The 24,089-nt window shown below is 43.6% G+C and overlaps 1 protein-coding gene across 2 annotated transcripts in view; it reads right to left on the bottom strand.

Annotated features, from left to right (window-relative positions):
• Positions 1-24,089, bottom strand: part of knstrn (kinetochore localized astrin (SPAG5) binding protein) — a 39,006-nt gene that overhangs the window by 1,227 nt on the left and 13,690 nt on the right. For both annotated transcript variants that reach the window (XM_067991193.1, XM_067991194.1), the window contains 5 exons: positions 13,599-13,646; positions 12,755-12,854; positions 3,992-4,106; positions 3,058-3,119; positions 1,827-1,901 (listed from right to left, as the gene is read on the bottom strand). In XM_067991193.1, coding sequence (XP_067847294.1) covers positions 1,827-1,901; positions 3,058-3,119; positions 3,992-4,106; positions 12,755-12,854; positions 13,599-13,646 — 400 coding nt within the window. The remainder of the gene's footprint in view (positions 1-1,826; positions 1,902-3,057; positions 3,120-3,991; positions 4,107-12,754; positions 12,855-13,598; positions 13,647-24,089) is intronic.

Here is a 24,089-nt window from a genome sequence, read left to right as displayed (position 1 = left end):
GTCATGCAGTGTCACAAGAAATAAAGAAAATATGAGTCCCAAGGATGCTGTGTATTTCATTGGTGCAGAATTATTTTGTGATCGGCTACCCGAGATCTTCATTCAGGAATGAAAAATATCAGCCCCCACTTCAGCCAAAATACACGACAACAAATTGAATCATTGGCTGATGTTAAACAAGGGCAAATCAGACCATGACCTCACCCAAAAGGTCCCAATACTAGTGACCCATTTCAGGCTTGCCTCAGCCGCAGCAGGTTTAACATTGTTCCTCACACAGAAGCAGCTGAGGAACAAGTGCTATATATAAAGACTCCTCTTCAATGTCATTACCTAAAGCAGTGCAACCCAATTCACGTCATAGCTGAAGCAGACCAGCTCCTGTGCCTTGTTCTTTGTAGCATTGACACACAGGATGGAGATAGTAGGAATTCTTTTTTGTTTAGGATGATGTGGAAATTCAGATGAATAGTAGATGTGTGAGAGTGAGAAACAGTTTGGTGTTTGCTCAGATGCTACTCTACACTAGTTACAAGAGGAAAGCAGTAACGTTGGTGAAAACAATTTCTACACATACATTCAATCCTTTTCCTCCCGCCCATCTTTAGTAACTAAATGCAACTTGCTGCCAGCTACAGAGTGCATCAGATCTCACTGATTTGAAAGCCCTTTAAATGAACTGATTGGCCAGTTGCAGTTTCCCCTCAATACTAGCTTAAATGCATATGTATTAGGATTTTCTTTTCAGCATGTAACAGTTAATACAGCACAGGCCATTTGGCTCATCTTGCCTGTGCCAGCTCTTTGAAAGCAATCCCAATTAGTCCTATTCCCCTACTCTTCCCCCATAGCCCTGCAATTTTTTCCACTTCAAATATTTATCCAATTCCCTTTTGAAAGTCATTATTGAATCTGCTTCCACCACCCTTTCAAGCAGTGCATTCCAGATCATAACTCACTGCGTTCCTCATGTCACCTCTGGTTCTTTTGTTAATTACCTTAAATCCATGTCCTCTCCTAACCGACCCATCTGCCACTGGAAACAATTTCTCCTTATTTACTCGATCAAAACCCTTCATGATTTTGAATACCTCTGTCAAATCTCCCCTCAACCTTCTCTGCTCTAAGGAGAGCCACCCCAGTTTCTCTGGTCTATCCACATAACTGAAGTCCCTCATCCCTGGCACCATTCTAGTAAATCTTCTCTGCACCCTCTCCAAGGCCTTCACATCCTTCCTAAAGTGTGGTGCCCAGAATTGGACACAATTCTCCAGCTGGGGCCTAACCAGTGTTTTATAAAGGTTTAGCATAACTGCCTTGTTTTTGTACTTTATACCTCTGGTAATAAAGCCCAGGATCCCATATGTCTTTTTTTTTTTAAAAACAGCCTTCTCAACTTGTCCTGCCACCTTCAAAGATTTGTGTATGTGCACCTCCAGGTCTCTGTTCCTGCACCCCCTTCAAAATTGTACCATTTAGTTTATATTGCCTCTCATTCTTCCTGCCAAAATAAATCACTTCACACTTCTCTGCGTTGAATTTCATCTGCCATGTGTCCTGATTCCACCAGTCTATGTCCTCCTGAAATCTATTACTATCCTCCTCACTGTTTACCACATTTGAGTTTTGTATCATCTGCAAACTTTGAAATTATGCCCTGTATACCCAAGTCATGGAGGGACATTACTGACCATTCAATGAAAGTGACCTGGTTAGGTGCTGGTCAGATAAGAGTATTACAAATTCACTAAACCAATGTGAAGGATAAGTGTTTACCAGAGAAACACTGCAATGTAGTCTTACCGTACCTAGCAACAGATTCTTACCTGGAACGTGTCTCTCTTCTCTACCACGTACTTTCCCCATTTTTCTAGTTCCGTCTGGAGATTCTCCACATGTACCTGAAGCAGATAGTTTACAGACCCACACTTCATCTTGTGACTCAATAGCACAAATTACAATTTCTTGGTTGTGGGGGGGGGGGGGGGGGGGCGCGCGAGGAGAAAGGGAGGGAGGAAAAGAGGGAAGGGAGGAGAGAGAAAAGAAGAAAGAAGAATTCAGTGTTGTAAGTTGAGCTGCAATAACAACAGATATGCCAACATGCTTTGGGGAAGAAAAAGATTCATAGGGGAGAGGGAGAGCGAGTAGGCGGTCCAATTTTGGAGCAGAAAGTGTTTTAAAATTACCACTTTCCTTCGCACTGTACATGCCCAATAACTTACACACATACTTTCTAGGTGAAACAGAAGCCAAGCATTTATTCAGACATGCAGCTCTCATTAAAAAGTCATAACAGGGGGCTGAGTTCACTAAATGATTCACTATTCTTTTAGAACAGATTTTTACCTTTAAACATAGACTGGCAATAAAGTCCGTGTGGCATCTGTTGCGACAATTACATTATGTTTCCAGACTTACTAGCATTTACTTACCCACATTCTCCTTCCTGAATCCCTTCCTGGGATACAGTTCCATTAAGTGGCAAATCACCCTCATATACTGCATCCAAATAGACAGAGAGCATTGACAAACTCTCCAACTGTGAAGGACATCGGACCTGATCCTGTCCTCTCCCCAAATCCAGAAACACAAACTTCCAGTTGCTGAATAGCAATCAAGAGTAGAATCCTGTGATTTTCCTCTCTCCAATCTGGGTGTTAAGGCTAATTGAAGCAGCCATGCCTCTGCCCCAAATGAAACAGCCTATTAGTACAGACCAGGGATTGAACCTGGGACACATCTAATCAGAGACTCTACCTGAGCTGTCAGGGTAGCTGGTAAGTATTAGAACACAAGGCAGTGCATTTCTGCAGCACTGGGTACGTACACACTTACTACTCAAACAATTAATACACCAAGTGATCTGTCTCTACAGTTTAAAATACACCACTTACACAAGCCATCAGATGCACTGGTGTATCAAACACTTGCAGGTCAAACCCCACCGCAACTCTCCAAAAAAAAAACCAAGCCCAACTCTGCATCCTCTTGCTGTGGACTCATTTCCAAGTTTCACTATCCACAAACTAGAACTTAGGCACAAAAAAAACATCTTACCATTGTGTCCCTTCGACATGCATTCTTCTGCTCAAAGTCTTCAATTATTTTATTAGCTGAAACTGAGAAAGAAAAATAAGCAAAAACAGGAACAGATGTATGGCACATTCTGAATCTTTAAGATAATGATTCTACAGAAATCCTAGGGATCTAACAAAGTTTAGCCATGCACATATTCTAGTTCAAGAAAAGAATCAACAGGTGTAAGCAGCAGTCTCAGTCTCTCTCTGGAGGGGAATGAGGCAATACAGCCATCAGTTGAATGTGTGGTTGGGGAGTTTTCTGGTCAATCCTGATCTGTCTGAAGGTGCATGCACAGAGGGGTAATACTATTGCTTAAGTGACCATCAAAACTAGCAGAGTGAGATATAAATCCACTTTGGCTACATTCAGAAAAGTGAAGCTGACTGACTCCTGATCTGTATAATTTTATGATACTCGAGCACCAAGGTAAGACAACCTAATTTCCAACAGATGAAACTATGACCTACCTCCAAAGAACAGTTTATCAGGACGAGGCGAGACAAGCTAATCTGAACTGGGACCCTGGACTTAATTTTACCTCTATTTGGTTATCCTGTACTGTAATCCTACACTACTGGGTAACCAAGATGCAAAATTAAGACCAGTAAATCATTTTATTGAAGAGTCCCAGCAGAGATATGGTAGCAAGATCAGACATTTTAAGGCAGAGTCTGAGATTTTGAACACTCACCTGTATTCCATACTGAGCAGTTTAAGTTACTGCCATGCCTCAACATTGTGATGGTGTGGCTTGACAATATATGCATGTGTACATCATGAAAATAAATTCACAGTATATGCTGACTTGTATCAAGCACAACCTAAGCAGCAACCAGTTTGTGCACATTAAATTTCAACATTAAAGCTTTCATGTCCTTGTAGTGGTGATTGCGGATCTGGTTAGACTTACCAGGATCGATCTGGTTGCTCTCCAGTACGACCATGCAGTTCTGTAACCTCTTGCTCAGCACTTCCTTCTCAGATTGCAAGTTCTCAGTCTTAACCATAAACCTGTTTGTCTCATCCTATAAATGAGAAGTGGGAGGATAGTTAAATAGAAACAGTACAGAAGGGGATACAGTAGACAATGCGGGCAGGGGGGGGGCGGAGGGGAGTTGGCACTCTGGTCACATGGAAATCCTTTTTACAAATCTAAAACTCTAATAATTGAACTTCAGTCATTTACAACAGTATCTTGATCAAGAATGTTCTACATAGGACCTTGGGAAGGATTTTCCTCAGGTAAGCGCCATTTTGTTCTTGAATGTGTTGTCACTTCCCTAATCTACTCATCTTCCCTGCAACTCCATGTTTAAATCTATCTAATCAGGTTTCCATCCCTGCCACAGCTCTTAAATGGCCCTATTTAGTCACAAATGACATCCTGTGTGACAGAGGTGCAATCTTTCTCCTCAACCTCTCTGCAGCCTTTGACACTGTCAACGACACTATTTTTCTTCAATGCCTCTCCTTCACTGTCCAGCTCAGTGGGACTGCCCTCACAGTTCCACTCTTACCTACCCAATCAAGCCAGAGCATCTCTAGCAATGCCTTCTCTTCCCACCCCTGAACCATTACCTCTGGAGTCCCCAAAGATGTCATTGGCCCCTCCTCTTTCTCATCTACACACTGTTCCTTGGCAACATCATCCAAAGGCATGTGGTCAACTTCTACATGTACACTAACACCCAGCTCTACCCCACTCGACCCCTCAACTGTCTGTAATGTCAGGCATCAGTCTTGGATGAGCCACAATTTCCTCCAGTTAAGCACTCGCAAGACTGAAGCCATCATTTTTGGTTCCTGCCACAAATGCCGTACCCTTGCCACTTACTCTATCTCCCTGCCAGGATCCTGTTTCAGGTTGAACTCGACAGTTCACAATCCTGGCATCCTATTTGACACCAAGCCATATTACTGACCCTATATCCTCACACAAAAACTGACACTCATCTACTGCTGAAACCCTCATCCATGCCTTTGTCACCTCCAGACTAGACTGTTCCAATGCTCTCCTGGACATCCTCTCATCTGTAAATTTCAGCACATCCAAAGCTTTGCTGCCCATATCCTATCCCACACCAAGTCGCTCATTCACCACTTCAGTCTTCACTGACTGACAGTGGCTCCTGGTCCCCTAACACACTCATGTTTATATCCCTTCATGGAATTGCCCCTCCCTATCTGTTGCCTCTTCTAGGCTTACAACCCCACCCCCGGAAACTTTGTGCTGCCGATTCTGGCCACTAGCGCCTGCTCCCTCCCTTTGTGCACCATTGGCAACCAAGCCTTTACTCGTTTATACCCCATGTTTTGGAATTCTGTGCACAAGTTACACCTTCATATGTTTGTGGAAACATGCAAGAGTTTTTTGTCCTATTAAGGTGTAATTTCTACTATGATATGACCACACAATACACTATTTAAACATTGGTGTATATGTTCAAGATTAGATATGTATGGCCTAGTTTCCAGCTAAAAGTGGGGGTGGAGTAATTTTATACATGGATCATATCCTCCCTCAGTCTTCCCTCTCAGAGAAACAATTTGTTGAAGATGGTGGACTCAGGAATGCAATACTGTGGTGCCCTATCAGCTTTGACTCCACTCCTCCAGCACAGTTAAAGGTTCAATGGCAACCATCCCTCCCAACTTCAGTTAAACCTCCAAATTGGAGCTAACCCTGAATAAATCAGGCACAAGAGTTTTAAAAGCCAGCAGCAAAAACCAAGGTGTGAAGTCAGGAGATAGAGTTATAATTGAACTATCACAGCACTGTTGCAGCACCGTCCATCTGGCAATTGCGGTACCTGAGAGGCAGTCAGGGAACACTACTACTGGACTAACAGGTTACGTTTCAGCATTGTGGCCTACCTGGTGCAAAGGTAAAGGATGTCTCTGAGCAAATGGAGAGGAACTTGGAAGGTTTTGGAGGGGGGGGGGGGGGGGGGGAGGAGGAGGAGGAGGAGGTGGAGAAAAGAAGATCCAGTTGTCGTGGTCCATGTCAGGACCAATGACATAGGGAAGAAAAGGGAGAAGGTCCTGATAAGGGAATATCAGAAGTTAGGAACTAATTAAAAAAACAGGACCTCACGGGTGGTAATCTCAATTGTTAGCTGAGCCACTTGCTAATTGGCATAGGGATAGACGGATCAGGAAGGTGAATGTGTGGCTGAAAGAGTGGTGCGGGAAGGAGGGGTCCCATTTCATGGGACACTGCCACCAGTACTGGCACAGGAAGGAACTGTACTACTTGGATGGGCTCTGCCTGAACCGAAATGGGACAAGTGTCCTAGGAGAAAAGGACAAATAGGGCTGTAGATAGGACTTTAGACTTGCAAGACTGGGTTTTGGGGCGGGGGGGGGGGGAAGAAAGAGAGGGATCTGGTGAAGATAACAAGTCTGAAGACAAAAGAAATGGGAGATGATGAATAAAGGTCAGACCAAGGAAAGGAATAAGGGTAACAAACGGTTTGGGAACAAATACAGTTACAGAACAAAAGTATAAAATGACAAAAATAAAAGGGGAACAATTAATAAAAACAAATTAAACTGCCTGTACAGCAATGTGCACAGTATCCGAAACAAAATGGGGGAACTGGAGGCAATAATTTGTAGCGAGGAGCCAGATGTTGTAGGGATAACTGAAACATGACAAATAAATTTTATTTATTCATTCATGGGATGTGGGCATCGCTGGCAAGGCCAGCATTTATTGCCCATCCCTAATTGCCCTCAAGAAGGTGGTGGTGAGCCACCTTCTTGAACCACTGCAGTCTGTATGGTGAAGGTACTCCACATAGTGCTGTTAGGAAGGGAGTTCCAGGATTTTGACCCAGCGACGATATATTTCCAAGTCAGGATGTTGTGTGACTTGGAGGGGAACGTGCAGGTGGCATTGTTCCCATGTGCCTCTGCCCTTGTCCTTCTAGGCGGTAGAGGTCGCGGGTTTGGGAGGTGCTGTCGAAGAAGCCTTGACGAGTTGCTGTAGTGCATCCTGTGGATGATACACACTGCAGCCACAGTGCGCCGGTGGTGAAGGGAGTGAATGTTTAAGGCGGTGGATGGGGTGCCAATCAAGCGGGCTGCTTGGTCCTGGATGGTGTTGAGCTTCTTGAGTGTTGTTGGAACTGCACTCATCCAGGCAAGTGGAGGAGTATTCTATCACACTCCTGACGTGCCTTGTAGATGGTGAAAAGGCTTTGGGGAGTCAGGTGGTGAGTCACTCACTGCAGAATGCCCAGCTTCTGACCTGCTCTTGTAGCCACAGTATTTATATGGCTGGTCCAATTAAGTTTCTGGTCAATGGTGACCCCCAGGATGTTGATGGTGGGGGATTTGGCGATGGTAATGCTGTTGAATGTCATGGGGAGGTGGTTGGAGATGGTTGTCTTGTTGGAGATGGTTGTTGACTGGCACAAATGTTACTTGCCACTTATCAGCCCAAGCCTGGATGTTGTCCAGGTCTTGCTGCATGCGGACATGGACTACTTCATTATCTGAGGGGTTGTGAATGAGCGCAATCATCAGTGAACATTCCCACTTCTGACCTTATGATGAAGGGAAATATGCACATTTAGACAGGGTAGGGAAGAAGGGGGTAGGGTAGCTGTACTAATTAGAGACAACAATGGCAGTAGAAAGAAGGGGCATAAGTAATATTAAGGTAGAAACAGAATCCATATGGATTGAGACGAAGGATAAGAAGGGATCGATCACGTTAATAGGGGTATTCTACAGACCACCTAATAGTGGAAGGGAAGTGGAAGAAGAAATATGTAGGTAAATCTATGCAACAAGTAAAAGGCATCGAATAATAATCATGGGAGATTTCAACTACCCCTAATTAAACTGGCAAGAGGTAGGGAAAGAGAAAGAGAGAAGGGAGTTTATACAGTGTGTACAGGACTCTTTTCTGACCCAGTAAGCAAGAAGCGGAGAGGAATCACTGCTGGATCTAGTAATGGGAAATGAACCAGAGCAGACAAGAGAACTAAGTGTAAGGGAACATCTAGGCAATAGTGATCATAACATAATAAGGTTTAAAATAATGATTGAGAAAGACAAAAACAAAAAGTAGTAGATTGGAAAAACAGCTAATTTTGAGGGGCACTGGGAAATATTCAAAACGGTGAACAGAGTTCAGGAGAAATATATTTCTCTGAAAGGAAGGTTCACCAGACTGATTCCTGGGATGGCAGGACTGTTGTATGAGGAGAGATTGGGTTGACTCGTCCTGTATTCACTCGAGTTTAGAAGAATGAGAGGGGATCTCATTGAAACATAAAATTCTGACTGGGCTAGACAGACTGGATGCAGGGAGGATGTTTCCTCTGGCTGGGGGGGGGGGGGGGGGGTCCAGAATGAGGGGTCACAGTCTCAGGATACGGGGTAGGACATTTAGGACTGAGATGAGGAGAAATTTCTTCACTCAGACGGTGGTGAACCTGTGGAATTCTCTACCACAGAAGGCTGTGGAGGCCAAGTCACTGAATATATTGAAGGAGCTAGATAGATTTCTAGACAAAAAAGGCATCAAGGGGTATGGGGAAAGAGCAGGAATATGGTATTGAGATAGAGGATCAGCCATGATCATATTGAATGGCATAGCAGGCTTGAAGGGCCAAAATGGCCTACTCCTGCTCCTGTTTTCTATGTTTCTATAACAAACTAGCCAATAACAGAACACCATGGATGAAGAGAAAGATAGTGTAGAATTGAAACTGAAGAAAAGTGCACACCAAGTACATAGACAATAAAAGGAGGATGACAAAAGGGAACATGAAGATGTTAGGAAAGAAGTAAAAAAATTAGGAAAGCCAAGAGGAACTACAAAATTAAATTATCAAGGAATATAGAAAGAAATAGTAAAGTATTCAACAGACACAAATAACAAAAGAAACATTAAGATAGGGCCTCTAGGGGATACACAAGATAATCTCACAGGTAATGACTGCAAAATGGCAGGAATATTGAAGTTACTTTGCCTCAGTATTTACCAGGAAGACTAACAAGGTGAGCATGACATTAGAAGAAAAGCACAAAAATGATAGACATTTAAGATAGAAAGGAGGGAGATAATTGCTAAACAGAAAGGATAAAACCCCTGGTCCAGATGGATTGCATCCACACATTAAAAGAAGTTAGGCAAGAGATAGCAGAGGTACTATGACATATAAAAATTCATTCGGGCAGACAGCTAATGTGATTCCTATATTTTAAAAAAATAGAACAAATCCAGGGAACTGTAGATCAGTTAGCTTAACAAGAAAGATAATGGAATCTTTATTCAAAGATGTAATTGTAAAACATCTAGAAAACTAAAATAAAGAGTAGTCAGTACAGATTTCAAAAGGGAAAATCATGCTTGACCAACCTTATTGAATTCTTTGAAGTAGTAACAGAAAGAGCAGACTAGGATATTGCAGCAGATGGAATATATTTGGATTTTTAAAAAGCCTTCGATAAGGTACCACATAGCAGACTCATGACTAAGGTCAGAACATGTGGAGTCAGGGGACAGGTAGCAGAATGGATAACAAGCTGGCTACAAAACAGAAGAGAGATTGTAGGGGTTAAGGGTAGCTACTCAGACTGGCAAAAAGGTGGGAAATGGTGCTCCACAGGGATCGGTGCTGGGACCACTGTTGTTCACAATTTACATTAACAATTTAGACTCAGGAATCAGAAGTAAAATTTCAAATTTTGCAGACACCACCAAATTTTGGGGGGGGGGGGGGGGGGTGGGGGGGAGGAGAAGAAAAGAGGAGTGTAGTTAACGCAAAGGAAGAATGTGACAAAATACAAGACAGCAACATTAATAAACTTGCAGAATGGGCATATATTTGGCAAATGAATGTCAATATAGATAAGTGCGAGATGGTGCATTTTGGTAGGAAGAATAAAGAAGCCACATACTGCTTAGTCAATAACGGATCTAGGGGCACACTCTCAAATCACAAAGTAGCAACACAGGTTAATAAGGCTATTAAAAAAAAAAGCAAACCAAGCACTGGGGTTCATTTCTGGAGGGATAGAATTGAAAAGCAGAGAAGTTATGTTAAACTTGTATAGAACCTTGGTTAGACCACGGAGTACTGCACACAGTTCTGGTCTCCATATTATAAAAATGATAGAGGGCAAGAATGATAGAAGGTGCAAAAAAGATTCACAAGGATGATACCAGAACTGAGAGGATATCCTCTCAGGAAAGGCTGAGGCTCCTTTCTCTAGAAAAAAAAAGGCTCAGGGGTGACATGATAGAGGTCTTTAAGATAGTGAAAGGGTTTGATCAGGTGAACATAGAGAAAATGTTTCCACTTGTGGGAGAATCCAAAACAAGAGGACATAAATATAAAAGATAGTCACTCATAAATCCAATAGGGAATTCAGGAGAAACTTTTTCCCCCAAAAGAGTGGTGAGAATGTGGAATTTGCTACCACATGGAGTAGTTGAGGTGACTAGCATTTAAGGGGAAGCTGGATAAGCACATGAGGGAGAAAGGAATAGAAGGATATGCTGATAGGGTTAGAAGAGGGGTGGGAGGAGGCTCATGAGTTACATCTATGCTGGCTTTTATGTTCCACATATTTGTGGATGGTGAGAATTTTGTAATATTGATCTGTGTCTTATACAGTAAATACAGGTACAAATGGTAATACTTACAGGTACAAATGGTAATACTTGAATTACAAGCAGTTTTGACTAGCAGGATAGTGCCTCGACCACAATTTTAAAGGTCTTGTCATAATGCCATATCTTAATGCGCACATGGTCAAATCATGTGTCTCATTAGGCATCATTTCAGAGAAACGAGAGCAGTAGTAAAGTTTCACAAAAATTATGGTGAAAGTTAGTTCTTTAGACTGGTGGTAGCTCCAGGGAATTCATACTTTTTTTTAAAAAATGAAAAGATTTTAGCTCAAACAGCACAATGCTGAACAAAACCTACTATTCCAGCAATAGTGCTCCCCTGATGACCTTGCAGATAAGGCCATTCCCAGATTTAGTACTGAAGCAGAGTTTGATTTCTTGTCCGCACTAAGTTAGCTGCTCTCAGGCAAGACCCTACAATAGGGCACCAAATTCCAACAATCTGCCAACATTCAGTCTCTGAGCCTCACACATGACTGTTCATTTGGGCAGGGTACAGGAGGTCTTCCAGAGACTGTGCAACTGTACTCAGGTAGTAGCAACTACAAGAAAGGCTAGAAAATTGGCAAAAACAAAGTTGCAGTAACCGCTGCTCAGATTGCACAAATGCCTTTATTGCTGTAATATTACTCAGCTACTAAAACATTAACAAGTGAAAAAGTAACTTCTGCTCTACCAATCTTAGCTTCCATTAAAACTAGGCATTTAAAGACTCACTGCATAAATAGCAAAACTGACCATAATTATACCATTTCTTCACAACGGTTGCTTAGGTTTCTGGTCATGAAAGAAATTAATCACTCTCACCTTCAAGAGAACATGGAAGAAAATTGGGCAAAAAGATATTGGCCCATAATTTACTGTAGTCAATGAACTAACAGCACCCATTTAATCTCCATGAGACTGCACTGGAAGTTGCTCTAAGTGGGAGATGGAAACAGCACGGTGCCCTCTACAGGACATCTGGGATCTGTGAACAGGGCAAGCAACTGTATCTCCTTCACCAGACTGAAGGACTGGGAAATGAACAGCATAGTGTCTGAACCAGGAAGTGTAAATTAGAATGGGTGGATTCAATGTCAAATCAGGTACAGAAAGCGAAATAAAGAAAGAATGGATTGAGAGAGAAAAAACGAGACAAAGTAAAAAAAAGTAATTTACATTTTAAAAAAAAAGTCCAATAATTTAAAGCTGAAGGAATGAGACGCTACACTTGTAAAAGTTAATTTTCAGTGCCAGAGGTTGATTGGCAGTAATTAAGACTTATCACTCCATTTAAAAAGGGTACTTAGACTGAAATGGACAAGCCCTAACTTTCTGTGGCAAGTTTAGTTCATATCTACTCTGCAAGTACAGGAACTTCACGCCATTCAATGCATTTGAACGGCAACTCAAACAGCAAGATGCCATTTTTGCGAAGTTAACAGCCGAATGACAACTCGGACAGCACCTTCCGGATTTTCGTGTTTAACCTCGCATCTGCCCTCGTCTGAAGTTGCTGTGCGATTTGTGCATAAGCAATGGTGAGCGCCATTAACCTCACCATTATTTTGACAGCAAATTCTGGGCCATTAAGAGTCCACTATTCTTATCTAAGATGTAAATACATGCACTTCCCAGCAGGAGTCACTGGATAGCAATCAGAGTAGAAACCCTGCTTGATGTTTTCCCTTGCCCCAGGGCAAGGAAGCAGATTTTAAGCACTACGTAATATCAGTTAACTCAGCACAGGCTGGGAACCAAACTTGAGATTTTGTGCTCTGAAGGGCTCAGTACTAAAGGTGGTGGTTCCTTTACTCCTAGGCCGTTGAGAGTGACATCTTATTTTGAAGATTTGTTTGACAGCCCTTGACAGTCAAATCATGTAACTGTGACAATGTCAGAAAGTGATCAAACCCAAAACATCACATTTCAGTGACTAATGGGAACAGCAAATTCCTTCATAAATTCAGGTTATTTTTGGCAAGTGCTTCAGAATTAAACTGGCAGTGAACATACCCAACTAGGAGGAAATCTTACCATAGCCGTCTTCAGTTCCTGCTTTAACTGCTGCTGGGCAACTTCCAAGAGCTGATTTTGGTCCCTTAGCTCTGCTTCAACCACTATCAGGGCCATGTATCTGAAGAAAAATAGATCACAGCAAGGAATGCAGAAATCTCAAACATACATCACTAGGATCTCAATGGTCAAGGAGTAAGACCAACTGATTCATTAATACAGCACTTTGAAGCATTTATTTGTTAAAAACTCAATGATTCATATTAGTTATACACAAATGAATTGCTTTTGTTTCATTCCACTCAGCTGCTTCCTCTCTTTCAGGTACCTTTTCTAAAGCTATTGAGAAACTGAGCTGAAGGGCCTAGGCTCTTAGCAGAAGACAAAGTTAAGGGCAATAAAGGGGAAAGTAGATTGGTGATGCCGAACTTCAGTTGAAAGACCATGTAAATTGGAGAAGGAAGGAAGGAAAGGCCTGTGGAGATAAGGAGGTCCACAACTGTGAAATCATGGAACGAACAAGTTACAATAAGTGATCGATTTTATTGCCTGGCCCAAGAGGTTGAGCAGAGCTGTGTATACCTATCGGTAACTACCCAAAGTGTGGAAGAACAGCATAAGGTCTCACACCCAAATTGTCCAAATACAGCTCCAAAAATCACAGGTACTAACCCATACCCTTCCACTCCATGGCCTCTTCCAATAATACTTACAGGCAATAAGAATCAGTTGCACTGCCAAAATGGCCCTACAAACTAATAACCCTCTAATTTACCTATAAAATCAGCAGTTTCTTCATTTAGAGGGTGCCAAGTGCTGCAGTCATTAAATGTACACAGTTCAAATTCAACAGGCAAAGACTCACTTTTCCATGTCAGCACGAGTCATCCTAGATAATGGGGGCATTTTCTTTCTGAAAAAGAAGAGCCATCTATTATTCCATAATATATTGTTCAATATGCTATGAACATGAATTGGAGCAAGAATTCACTTCTGGAACAATTGTGAAATTGACAAATATACCATAGCCCATCAGTTACGTTATTCAAAAATGCCAAGACCTGCCAAATCCACCACAACTATGCCAGCATTCATTAAACAGTAGCCAAAGTTATTATGCCAACATCAGTACATTTTAAATTATTCAACTGCATCAGGACCAAATAAGCAAGCAGCATACAACACACAAATAAAGAATGTATAACAATCACAGGTACTAAAGTTAGACAGTAATTCTGTGCCTTTGACAGTTCCTTTAAAATAAAATCTGTAGTAAAAGGGTTGGAGGAGTGTGACTTACATGAAGAATGATTAGTTGGGCAAAGACCCAGAGGGCAACTAGTATCTGTGGAACCATTCCCTAAACAGGGAATAAGGACATCTCCTCGCAGCTGGAGACGAACTTGGAGAAGGAGAGGGGAGGATCCAGTTGTCGTGGTCCATGCAAGAACCAACGACATAGGTAGAACTAGGAATGAGATTCTACTGAGGGAGTTTGAGGAGTAGGGTCCCCATTAAAAAAGTAATAATCTCTGGATCTCAGCTATGCACAAATTGGCATAGGGACAGATTAGATGGTTAAATGCATGGCTGAAAGTTGTGCGGGAAGCAGGGGTTTCTTGGGGCACTGGCACCAGTACTGGGGAAAGAGAGAGTTGTTCTGTTGGGACAGGCTTCTCTTAAACCAGGCTGGGATCAGTGTCCTGGCGAATCAAATAACTAGGGCAGTAGATAGGACTTTAAACTAATAAGAGGGGAGGGTCCAGGTAAGGGTAATTTATAAGTTTAAAGAGAAAAGTCATGGCTGTACAGCAGAGTAGCAATTTGGGTAAAAACAAGTAGAGTTTGTCGAGAAGGGACAGAGAGTTTAACAAAGGTAATCGGGCATTAGTGACTAAGGTCACATCAGGGAAAAATGATTAAAAAAAAGTTCAAGTTAAAAGGTGCCTTATCTGAATGCATGAAGCATTCGAAACAAGATAGATGAATTAATGGCAAAGGAGATAAATATGTTTGATCTAGTAGCCATTAAGTGAGATGTGGTTGCAGGGTAACCAAGGTTGGGAACTAAATATTCCAGGGTACTTGACTTTTAGAAAAAAAGAAAGATAGGCGAAATGGAAAAGGAGGTTGGGGGAGTAGTCCTGATAGTAAAGGATGAGATAAAAGGCAGTAATGAGAAAGGATCTTAGCTCAGAAAAATCAGGATATAGAATCAGTATGGGTGGAGCTGAGAAATAATAAAGGGGCAGAAAACACTGGAGAGTAGTTTATAGGCCCCCTAACAGTAGTTTATTGCGTTTGATAGATTATAAATCAGGAAATTAGAGGAGCATGTAATAAGGGTAATGCAATAATCATGGGGTCTTTAATCTTCACGTATCTCTTTGGCAAATGTAATTTGGAGGACGAGTTCATGGAATGCATTCAAGACAGTTTTCTAGAGAAATATGTCAAGGAACCAACTAGGGAACAGGCTATTTTAGATCTAGTATTGTGTAATCTTATAGTAAAGGATCCTCTGGGGTAGAGTGAGAATATGATGAATTTCATATTGAGTTTGAGAGTGATGTAGTTAAGTCTGAAACTAGGGTCTTAAATTTAAACAAGGCCAATTACATATGTATGAGGGGCAAGTTGGCTAAGGTAGATTGGGAAATTAGATTAAAATATATGACAGTAGATAAGCAATGATGAATATTTAAAGAAATAATTCATAACTCTCAACAAATATACATGCCCTTGGGGAATAAAAATTCCACGGGAAAAGTGATCCAACTGTGGCTAACTAGAGAAGTTAAGGATAATTAGATGAAAAGGAAGCTTACAAAGTTGCCAAAAATAGTAAGCCTAAGGATTGGGAGGGTTTCAGAAATCAGCACAGGATGACAAAGAAAGTGATAGAGGGAGAAAATTGAAAAAAGTAAACTAGCAAGAAATATAAAATCAGATTGTAAGAGTTTCTACAAGTACGTAAAAAGGAAAAGATTAGCGTAAGTAAATGTGGATCCCTTAGAGGCAGTGACAGGAGAAATAATAATGGGGAATAAGGAAATGGCAGAGACGTTCAACAAATATTTTGTATCTGTCTTTTCACAGTAGAAGACACAAAAAACATACCAGAAATAGTGGTCTAATGAGAGTGAGGACAAAGTAATTAAGATTAGTAAAGAAAAAGTACTGGAGGAATTAGTGGGACTAAAAGCCAACAAATACCCTGGCCCTGATAGGCTACATTCTAAGGTTTTAAAAAAAGAGGTGGTTGTAGGACATGAAGTAGTTAACCTCGATGCACGGAAGGCATCAGTTAAGTGAACTCTGACTCGATCAGTTTCTGAAGACACATTAACACGGAACAATGACACTGACTCTTGATCAGTTTCTGACACGAAAGGAAGACACTAACACCTGAACAATGCCATGAGCTAAATGTCCATCACAGTGAGAGAAATCACATTGTCCTTAATGAGGTATGGTTGGCAGGGGAGGAGATAAGAAGTTGTCTTCAACCTTGCAGGTCTGCATAGCTCAGGAGATTGCAAGACTGAGATGGAGAGGTGTGAAATACCAAGCGGCTCAGCAGGCTGATGACCAGAACCACTTTTTAAGCAAAAATTATTAGTTCATGGGATGTGGGCGTCGCTGGCAAGGCCAGCATTTATGGCCCATCAGAAGGTGGTTAGGAAGGGAGTTCCAGGATTTTGACCCAGCGACGATGAAGGAACAGCAATATATTTCCAAGTCGGGATGGTGTTGTTCCCACGTGCCTGCTGCCTTTGTCCTTCTAGGTGGTAGAGGTCGCGGGTTTGGGAGGTGCTGTCGATGAAGCAGTGGCGAGTTGCTGCAGTGCATCCTGTGGATGGTACACACTGCATCCACGGCGTGCCGGTGATGGATGGGGTGCCAATCAAGCGGGCTGCTTGGTCCTGGATGGTGTCGAGCTTCTTGAGTGTTGTTGGAGCTGCACTCATCCAGGCAAGTGGACAGTATTCCATCACGCTCCTGACCTGTGCCTGGTGGTGGAAAGGCTTTGGGGAGTCAGGAGTCGAGTCACTTGCCGCAGAATACCCAGCCTCTGACCTGCTCTTGTAGCCACAGTATTTATGCAGCTGTTCCAGTTAAATTTCTGGTCAATGGTGACCCCCAGGATGTTGGTGGGGGATTTGGCGATGGTAATGCTGTTGAATGTCAAGGGGTGGTAGTTAGACACTCTCTTGTTGGAGATGGTCACTCATCAGCCCAAGCCTGGATGTTGTCCAGGTCTTACTATGTGCAGGCATGCACTGCTTCATTATCTGAGGGGTTGCGAATGGAACTGAACATTGTGCAATCATCAGTGAACATCCCCATTTCTGACCTTATGATGGAGGGAAGGTCATTGATGAAGCAGCTGAAGATGGTTGGGCCAAGGACACTGCCCTGAGGAACTCCTGCAGCAATGTCCTGGGGCTGAGATGATTGGCCTCCAACAATCACTTGGGGCCCAGGTGTGGCATAGCATGACTGGAACACTATAAGGGACAACATCAACACGTGGATACAGCAGTCAGGTGAAGGAGGATGGAAACCAGTCATCTCCAGATCCAGGCCTACAATCAAAATCAGTAACAATCAACACATGGGTGATTGAAAGTTTCACTCAAATCATAAAAAAGGGGTTTGTACTGTGGTTTTGTTGGTCTAATAAACTAACTTAGGGGTCCAATCACAGGCCCTGTAATGAAAGAATTCATAAACTTACCCTAGTACTATCTGGGGTCAGAGGTATGGTTTGTCTCATGGCACCGGGTGAAGTTGGGGGAAGACCAGGATGAGAAGGGAAAAGAACCCGATGATGGGCCCCAGTATAGTAAGCGCCAGTCGGCTCCTGAACCACTGAGACCAATGTATCCCCTGCGACGACAAAAATTCAGTCCACTACCAGCAAGTGGTGGCCCGGCGCCGTTGCAGTGATTATGTGCTCCCATATACTCCCCTCCAGCTCCAAGAAATGCTGACTAGCGCGACGAAATTGAAACCTAGGGGAATTGCCTCCGTCCGTTTTGCCAAAGTAGAACAGATAGGCGGCATCAATAATTGTAACGATGCTGAAATGAAGAAACTGATACTGTTTTCCCTGGACGGGAAGCTATATCAGAGTTTGTCGGCAGCCACAAAATTTGGGGGGCGGGGGTGCCAGAACCGCGAACGGCTTGAAAGATTAAATTTTAGTGGCGCTAGGACATAGCCAAGGTAGTCCTTTCTTGCAGGATGAGCAAACTAGGCAACACAGGCAAGTCGCTGGACACATTTATGGATAGATTGTGGCCAGTATACTTGAAAACAACTAGAGGAAATCTAGTATGCGCAAACTTAGTAGGGGCTCCCAGAAATCATGGGCTGAGGACTGTAGAGTCCAACAGTTTGCTACTGATCAGGGCAAAGGCCAAGTCATGGTTTGACCCCGAGGATAATAATAATAACAATAATAATAATAATAATAATAATAATAATAATACAGAGGTGGGCATGCTAAGAAAGCTTACTTTGGTTTTTGAATCAGACAAAGGGGAAGAAAATAGACAAAAGGGGAAGGTGCACGAAGTAAGAGGGAACGTGGGAAGTAAAAAGGAATGGAAGTAGGAGAGGAGTAATGTGAGCAGATCCTAGGTGTGTTTCAACTGTGGAAAAATGAGACACTGGAGTAAGGAGCATAGGTTCCCGAAAGGGAGGAAAACCAGCATACTAGGGTCTCGAGGCGTCGAAACCACGGGTGGTAGAGACAAAACAAGAAAAGGTAGAAGATCCAGTAAAACTCAGTGGCCGCAGGTTATGTGCAGAGATCAAGGGAAACGGGACACTGCCGTGTGTGACGGAGGACCCGGCGCATCTGCACCCCCGTATTGACGGGGCCTCACCTATGATGAGTGGGGCAGACCGTGTAAATATTAAAATAGAGAGCACTTGGGGAAGGTATCTAGTGGATACTGGAACCTCTAGTATGGTAGTCCACTTACCAAATCCAACCACTTCCCCATGATTGAGCGGAGTCTCATTTAAATTGACAGGTTTTACAGGTAATGAACAGGCTGAGACGGTATCGATACCCTGGACTATAAAATTAGGACCCCGTCGTCACCAAATGGGAATGTGTTCTTATGAAATGGGAACAGCCCAGCTTGGGGGTTCTCGGGGCCAATTACATGTTAGCCCACATGATATGAAAAACAACTGTATGTTTTGTGCAGGGGGTGGGGGGCAGTTGATTCAGATAAACTAGGAGATTTGAGTCATTCCCAAAGATGAGATGATTAAAGGTAGTGCCTTTACGATGAAACCAAAGGGAAGTTATGACATGGAACAATTGGTCAATAGCATCCTGGGAAGGTACCAAATGTACGGGATAACATTGCCGTGTTCGCTACTCACAGACATGATTGTGGAAGAGTGACAGGGGTAGAGTGAAGGTAGGTGGAGACCCAATGTCGCGGCCTCAGATACAGTACAATTTTCCCCGGGAAGCAGAAAAGAAGTTGGAAACAGCAATAAACTCAGTGGTGGACCAAGGCATGTTAAGACCAATAGCAACCCATGTGAATTCACCCCTTTGGCCAGTCAAGAAACCCGATCAGTCATGGCGAGCCATGGTGCACTACCGGGTTCTGAATAAAAATATTCCAGCCTGTGCACCCACTGTAGAGACAGTAGCAGATCTAATAGGAAGTATCCCCTTGGCGGCAACGACATTCACCGTACATGCTATATCAAACGGATTTTGGTCGATCTCCGAGAGAAGGGACCATCAGTATAAGTTTGCTTTTACATTCAAGGGACAACAATATACATGAACGTGTCTCCCACAAGGGTTTCACCAGTGTATAGCTGATGCGTTAAAGAGTTTCAGTCAGCCCAACCAGCTGATCCAAATATGTGGACGACCTGTTGTTATTCTCTGAAGGTAGGGAGGATCACGGGCCATTACTGAATTAATAGCTTCAATATTTCAAGGAGGCAGGCTTTAAGGTGAATCCCAAGAAAGCCCAAATTGGACAAGGGGAAGTGCAATATCTGGGACTGAGAGTTAGAGCAGGAGAAAGGGCTATAGATGGGGCAAAAAGAAAGGCGGTTCAGGAATTACCCGTCCCGAAGGATGTATCTGGGGTAAGGTCCTTTCTGGGAGTAACGGGATACTGCAGGGAGTTCATTGAAGGTTATACAGCCATGGTAGCCCCTTTATTTAGGCTTCTTAGGAAAAGAGTAGAATGGGAGAAAGGTTGCCAGGAGGAATTCACTCACCTAAAAACCCTACAAACTGCACCCGCGTTAGGAGCGATAAATGGAAACCAGGACTTTTACGTGGAGGTAGCAGCTACTGGGGACAGTTTGAGCACAGCGCTACTCCTGGAACGGCACGGCAAGTTGAGACCAGTGGCCTAAGCCTCCCAAGTCCTGACAGACGTAGAAAGGGGCTTCTTGAATTGCAAACAACCTTTTCGGCTGTCAAACACGTTGTCATTTATGGAGTCATCCTGGGTGACCCTATCGACCTGCCACACTTCGACACAAATATTACTGGATGGTAGAATGAAAGATGGGACAGTGAGCAGTGGTCGAATCGCCCATTGGACGTTGTTGCTCTCTCAGACACACCTGAAAGTGGAGCGTCTAAGGGAACCAAAGCTAGCCTCGAATATGATCTAACCAAGGATGGATCACTTGTGATCAGTAAAAGGAGTGCGGGATGTAGATGTGGGATTCTGGGCTGGGGAATACCTGACAGGTAGAGATATTTATGTGGATGGGTCCAGCTCAGTGACAAACGGAGAACTAAGGACAGGGTACGGGATTTATGACCCTGAGGCAGGAATAGACATGGCCATAAAACTCCCCAACACACAACAGGCCAAACTGGCAGCCATAACCTATGTAGTAACACACCCCAATAAGTTCCCAACCCCCTATACCATCTATTCGGACTCAATGTGCAACTCCTGCACTGAATATTTGGCAATATGGGCCAGGCGGGGTTTCAAGTCCTCAGCCGGGAAGCCGTTGGTGACGACCCCTCTGTTGGAAACTATCTTGGACTTCATGGGTAATAACCAAAAGGATTACTACATTTACAAGGTTACGGCACATTAAAAAAAAAGCGCTTAAATGGGAAGGTAACCAGAAAGCCGATGAACTGGCCAAAAAGGGGGCCATGGAAGGAGTACCTTGGGACCTATACCAATCTGGACAAATCATGGCCATAAAGAAAAAGGAGGGACCCCAGGAGGGAAAATTGCCCCCAGATTTGACAGGTCCAAATGCAAGATTTATAGGGTGGTAAATAGCGAGGAGGATAGCCTCAGTCTGCAGGACGATATAGATGGGTTGGTCAGATGGGCGGAACAGTGGCAAATGGAATTTAACCCGGAAAAGTGTGAGGTGATGCACTTTGGAGGGACTAACAAGGCAAGGGAATACACAATGAATGGGAGGACCCTAGGCAAGACAGAGGGTCAGAGGGATCTTGGTGTGCAAGTTCACAGATCCCTGAAGGCGGCGGAACAGGTAGATAAGGTGGTAAAGAAGGCATATGGGATACTTGCCTTTATTAGCCGAGGCATAGAATATAAGAGCAAGGAGGTTATGATGGAGCTGTATAAAACACTGGTTAGGCCACAGCTGGAGTACTGTGTGCAGTTCTGGTCGCCACACTACAGGAAGGATGTGATCGCTTTGGAGAGGGTGCAGAGGAGATTCACCAGGATGTCACTAGGGCTGGAGCGCTTCAGCTATGAAGAGAGACTGGGAAGATTGGGTTTGTTTTCCTTGGAGCAGAGGAGGCTGAGGGGGGACATGATTGAGGTGTACAAAATTATGAGGGGCACAGATAGGATGGATACTAAGGAGCTTTTTCCCTTCGTTGAGGGTTCTATAACAAGGGGACATAGATTCAAGGTAAAAGGCGGGAGGTTTAGAGGGGATTTGAGAAAGAACTTTTTCACCCAGAGGGTGGTTGGAGTCTGGAACTCACTGCCTGAAAGGGTTGTGGAGGCAGGAACCCTCACAACATTCAAGAAGCATTTGGATGAGCACTTGAAATGCCATAGCATACAAGGCTACGGACCAAATGCTGGAATATGGGATTAGAGTAGACAGGGCTGATGGCCGGCGCGGACACGATGGGCCGAAGGGCCTCTATCCGTGCTGTATAACTCTATGACTCTAAGATGTGGTTCTAAAAGCAGTGATTAGGGAAAGGAAGAAGGGGAGCCAATTGAGGGACCCTTTGGAGCAGCAGTTGTAGTGGTTAAAAAAGTGATGATGTTTAAGGGAAATCGATGGATCGTGCCCATGCAATACAGGGAAGAATTCATGCAACTAGCTCACGAGGGTCCAGGAGCTGGACATCCAGGACCAGAAACGACATGGAAGAAAGTGGAGGAAGTGGGATGGTGGCCCCATCTCAGGGAGGATGTAAAGGAGTATTGTAATAACTGTTTAGTGTGCACAGCTATTAATCCAGACCCAACTGAAGAAAAGGTTCCGTTGGGACACAATAGGAGGGTAGAGGGACCGTGGCAGTCTATACAAATAGACTTCATTGGGCCACTGCCCACCACAAAAAGGGGCAATAAATATTGTCTGGTATTGGTAGATATCTTCTCCAAGTGGGTGGAGGCCTTTCCTCGTAGGGCGGCTACAGTGTTAAACACTGCTAGGATTCTGGTGAGGAAAGTGTTGGAGACTGCTCCAAATAGTAGAATCAGATCGGGGAAGTCATTTCACTGGACAGGTTATGCAGACCACCCTGAAACTCCTAGGAATACAGGCAAAAATGGCATGTGGCCCATAACCTCCAATCATTGGGTATAGTAGAAAGAATGAACTGTATTATAAAAAGAGGCTTAGGAAAGAGATGGGAGAGGACCCAAAGAAATAGAATGAGGTCCTGCCCCTGGTCCTGATGAACATCAGGGCCAGTCTCTCCAAGTGTACGGGACACTCTTCTGATAACCGGGAGGTCAATGAGGACTCCGACTCATGTGTTGGTGCCAATCCTGACTGAAACCCAGACTAAGGAGATCACCTGGGACAGATTTGTGAGGGATCTACATGATACTCTAAGGAAGTTGCATTGGGAGGCAGCTAATGGGAAGACAGCTCCAAAAGAATAAAAATGCTGTTGGAACCATGGATAGCACAGGAGTAGAAAGTAGGGGACCAGGTCATGAACAGAAATTATGCAAGAATGGGGACATTCGAACTATTGTATAAGGGACCATATAGTATAAAGGATAAGGTAAGCCCTATGGTACATGCAATACAACTGCCAAAACAGATAAAACGGTTTCATATTAACCAGTGTAAACTCTATGACCCTGAAGAGAGGAGAACAAAACAGACCAAAGCCCAGGGAACAATCATGAGTTTAATCAGTGTAAGCCTTTCTCCCATGTTGTGGGATGACAAGGATAACTCGGAGTGTGACGGTGAGAAGGAGTAGTCAGATACCTCAACCCAGGGTGCCCTGGACGTCTCCTCCTACACCACCCCGGGCCCCAAGGTGCCCAAACCTCGAGGGAAAGGAAAAGCGGTGATTGTAAATAGGTGTATAACTTAAGTCTGACCTGTGAAGGGAAGACCCCTCACAGAGCAGTGCTAGCTCTTATTTTCTTTTGTAGAGGCAAGGACGCAAGATGAAGTGGACACTGTGGCTGGGCGCGTTGGTGATCCCGATTGGAGCAGGACAGGGAAATCAGAGGGACATCGAGACGTCTTTTATTTACGTATGTATGGGAGGAACTGGTCCCACCGTAACTCAAGGGGGAATGACACGGTATAGTTACATATTCCCACGACGGAAATTGGCCTGATTGGCTAGGGTCAAATTCCACCAAGTATTCAAATCGAACTGGTTACAAAATTGAGGAAGTATCAGTGTCCTGCCCAAAAATAAATGTCACGGCCAGCAAGGTACAGGTGAAAAAGGGTAGATGGGTTTGTCTAGAATGCCAAGGGAGCACCCCTATGGGATGGTGGTGGTTACAAAAGACAGACAAGTAAAAGTGACGCATCCACATATTGGACAAAATTGGGTAATGACTCGAACAGGCGGACTATGGGAACTAAGGAAGGGGTAAAATTGTGTTGGAACAAATTGTGGAAGAGGGAGCAAGGAGTTTGTGTGGGGTCGGGTCAGGGCACAAATGACAAGGGGTTGCCATTGTTTTCAAATGGCAATGGCAAGACTCCGGGTCAGGAATGAACTGGACTCAGTTTAGACTCATGTGTGGTCTCAGATCCTCCAAAGATGGTCAATGCTACCAAACTGGTTGCAAACAAAATGAAGTCTCTACCAAAAACTCCAAAGACTTCGGCTAAAGAG

This window comes from Heptranchias perlo, chromosome 10, assembly GCF_035084215.1.
Source record: "Heptranchias perlo isolate sHepPer1 chromosome 10, sHepPer1.hap1, whole genome shotgun sequence".
Classification (NCBI taxonomy): Eukaryota; Metazoa; Chordata; class Chondrichthyes; order Hexanchiformes; family Hexanchidae; genus Heptranchias; species Heptranchias perlo.
This window is presented reverse-complemented; position numbering and strand designations above follow the sequence as displayed.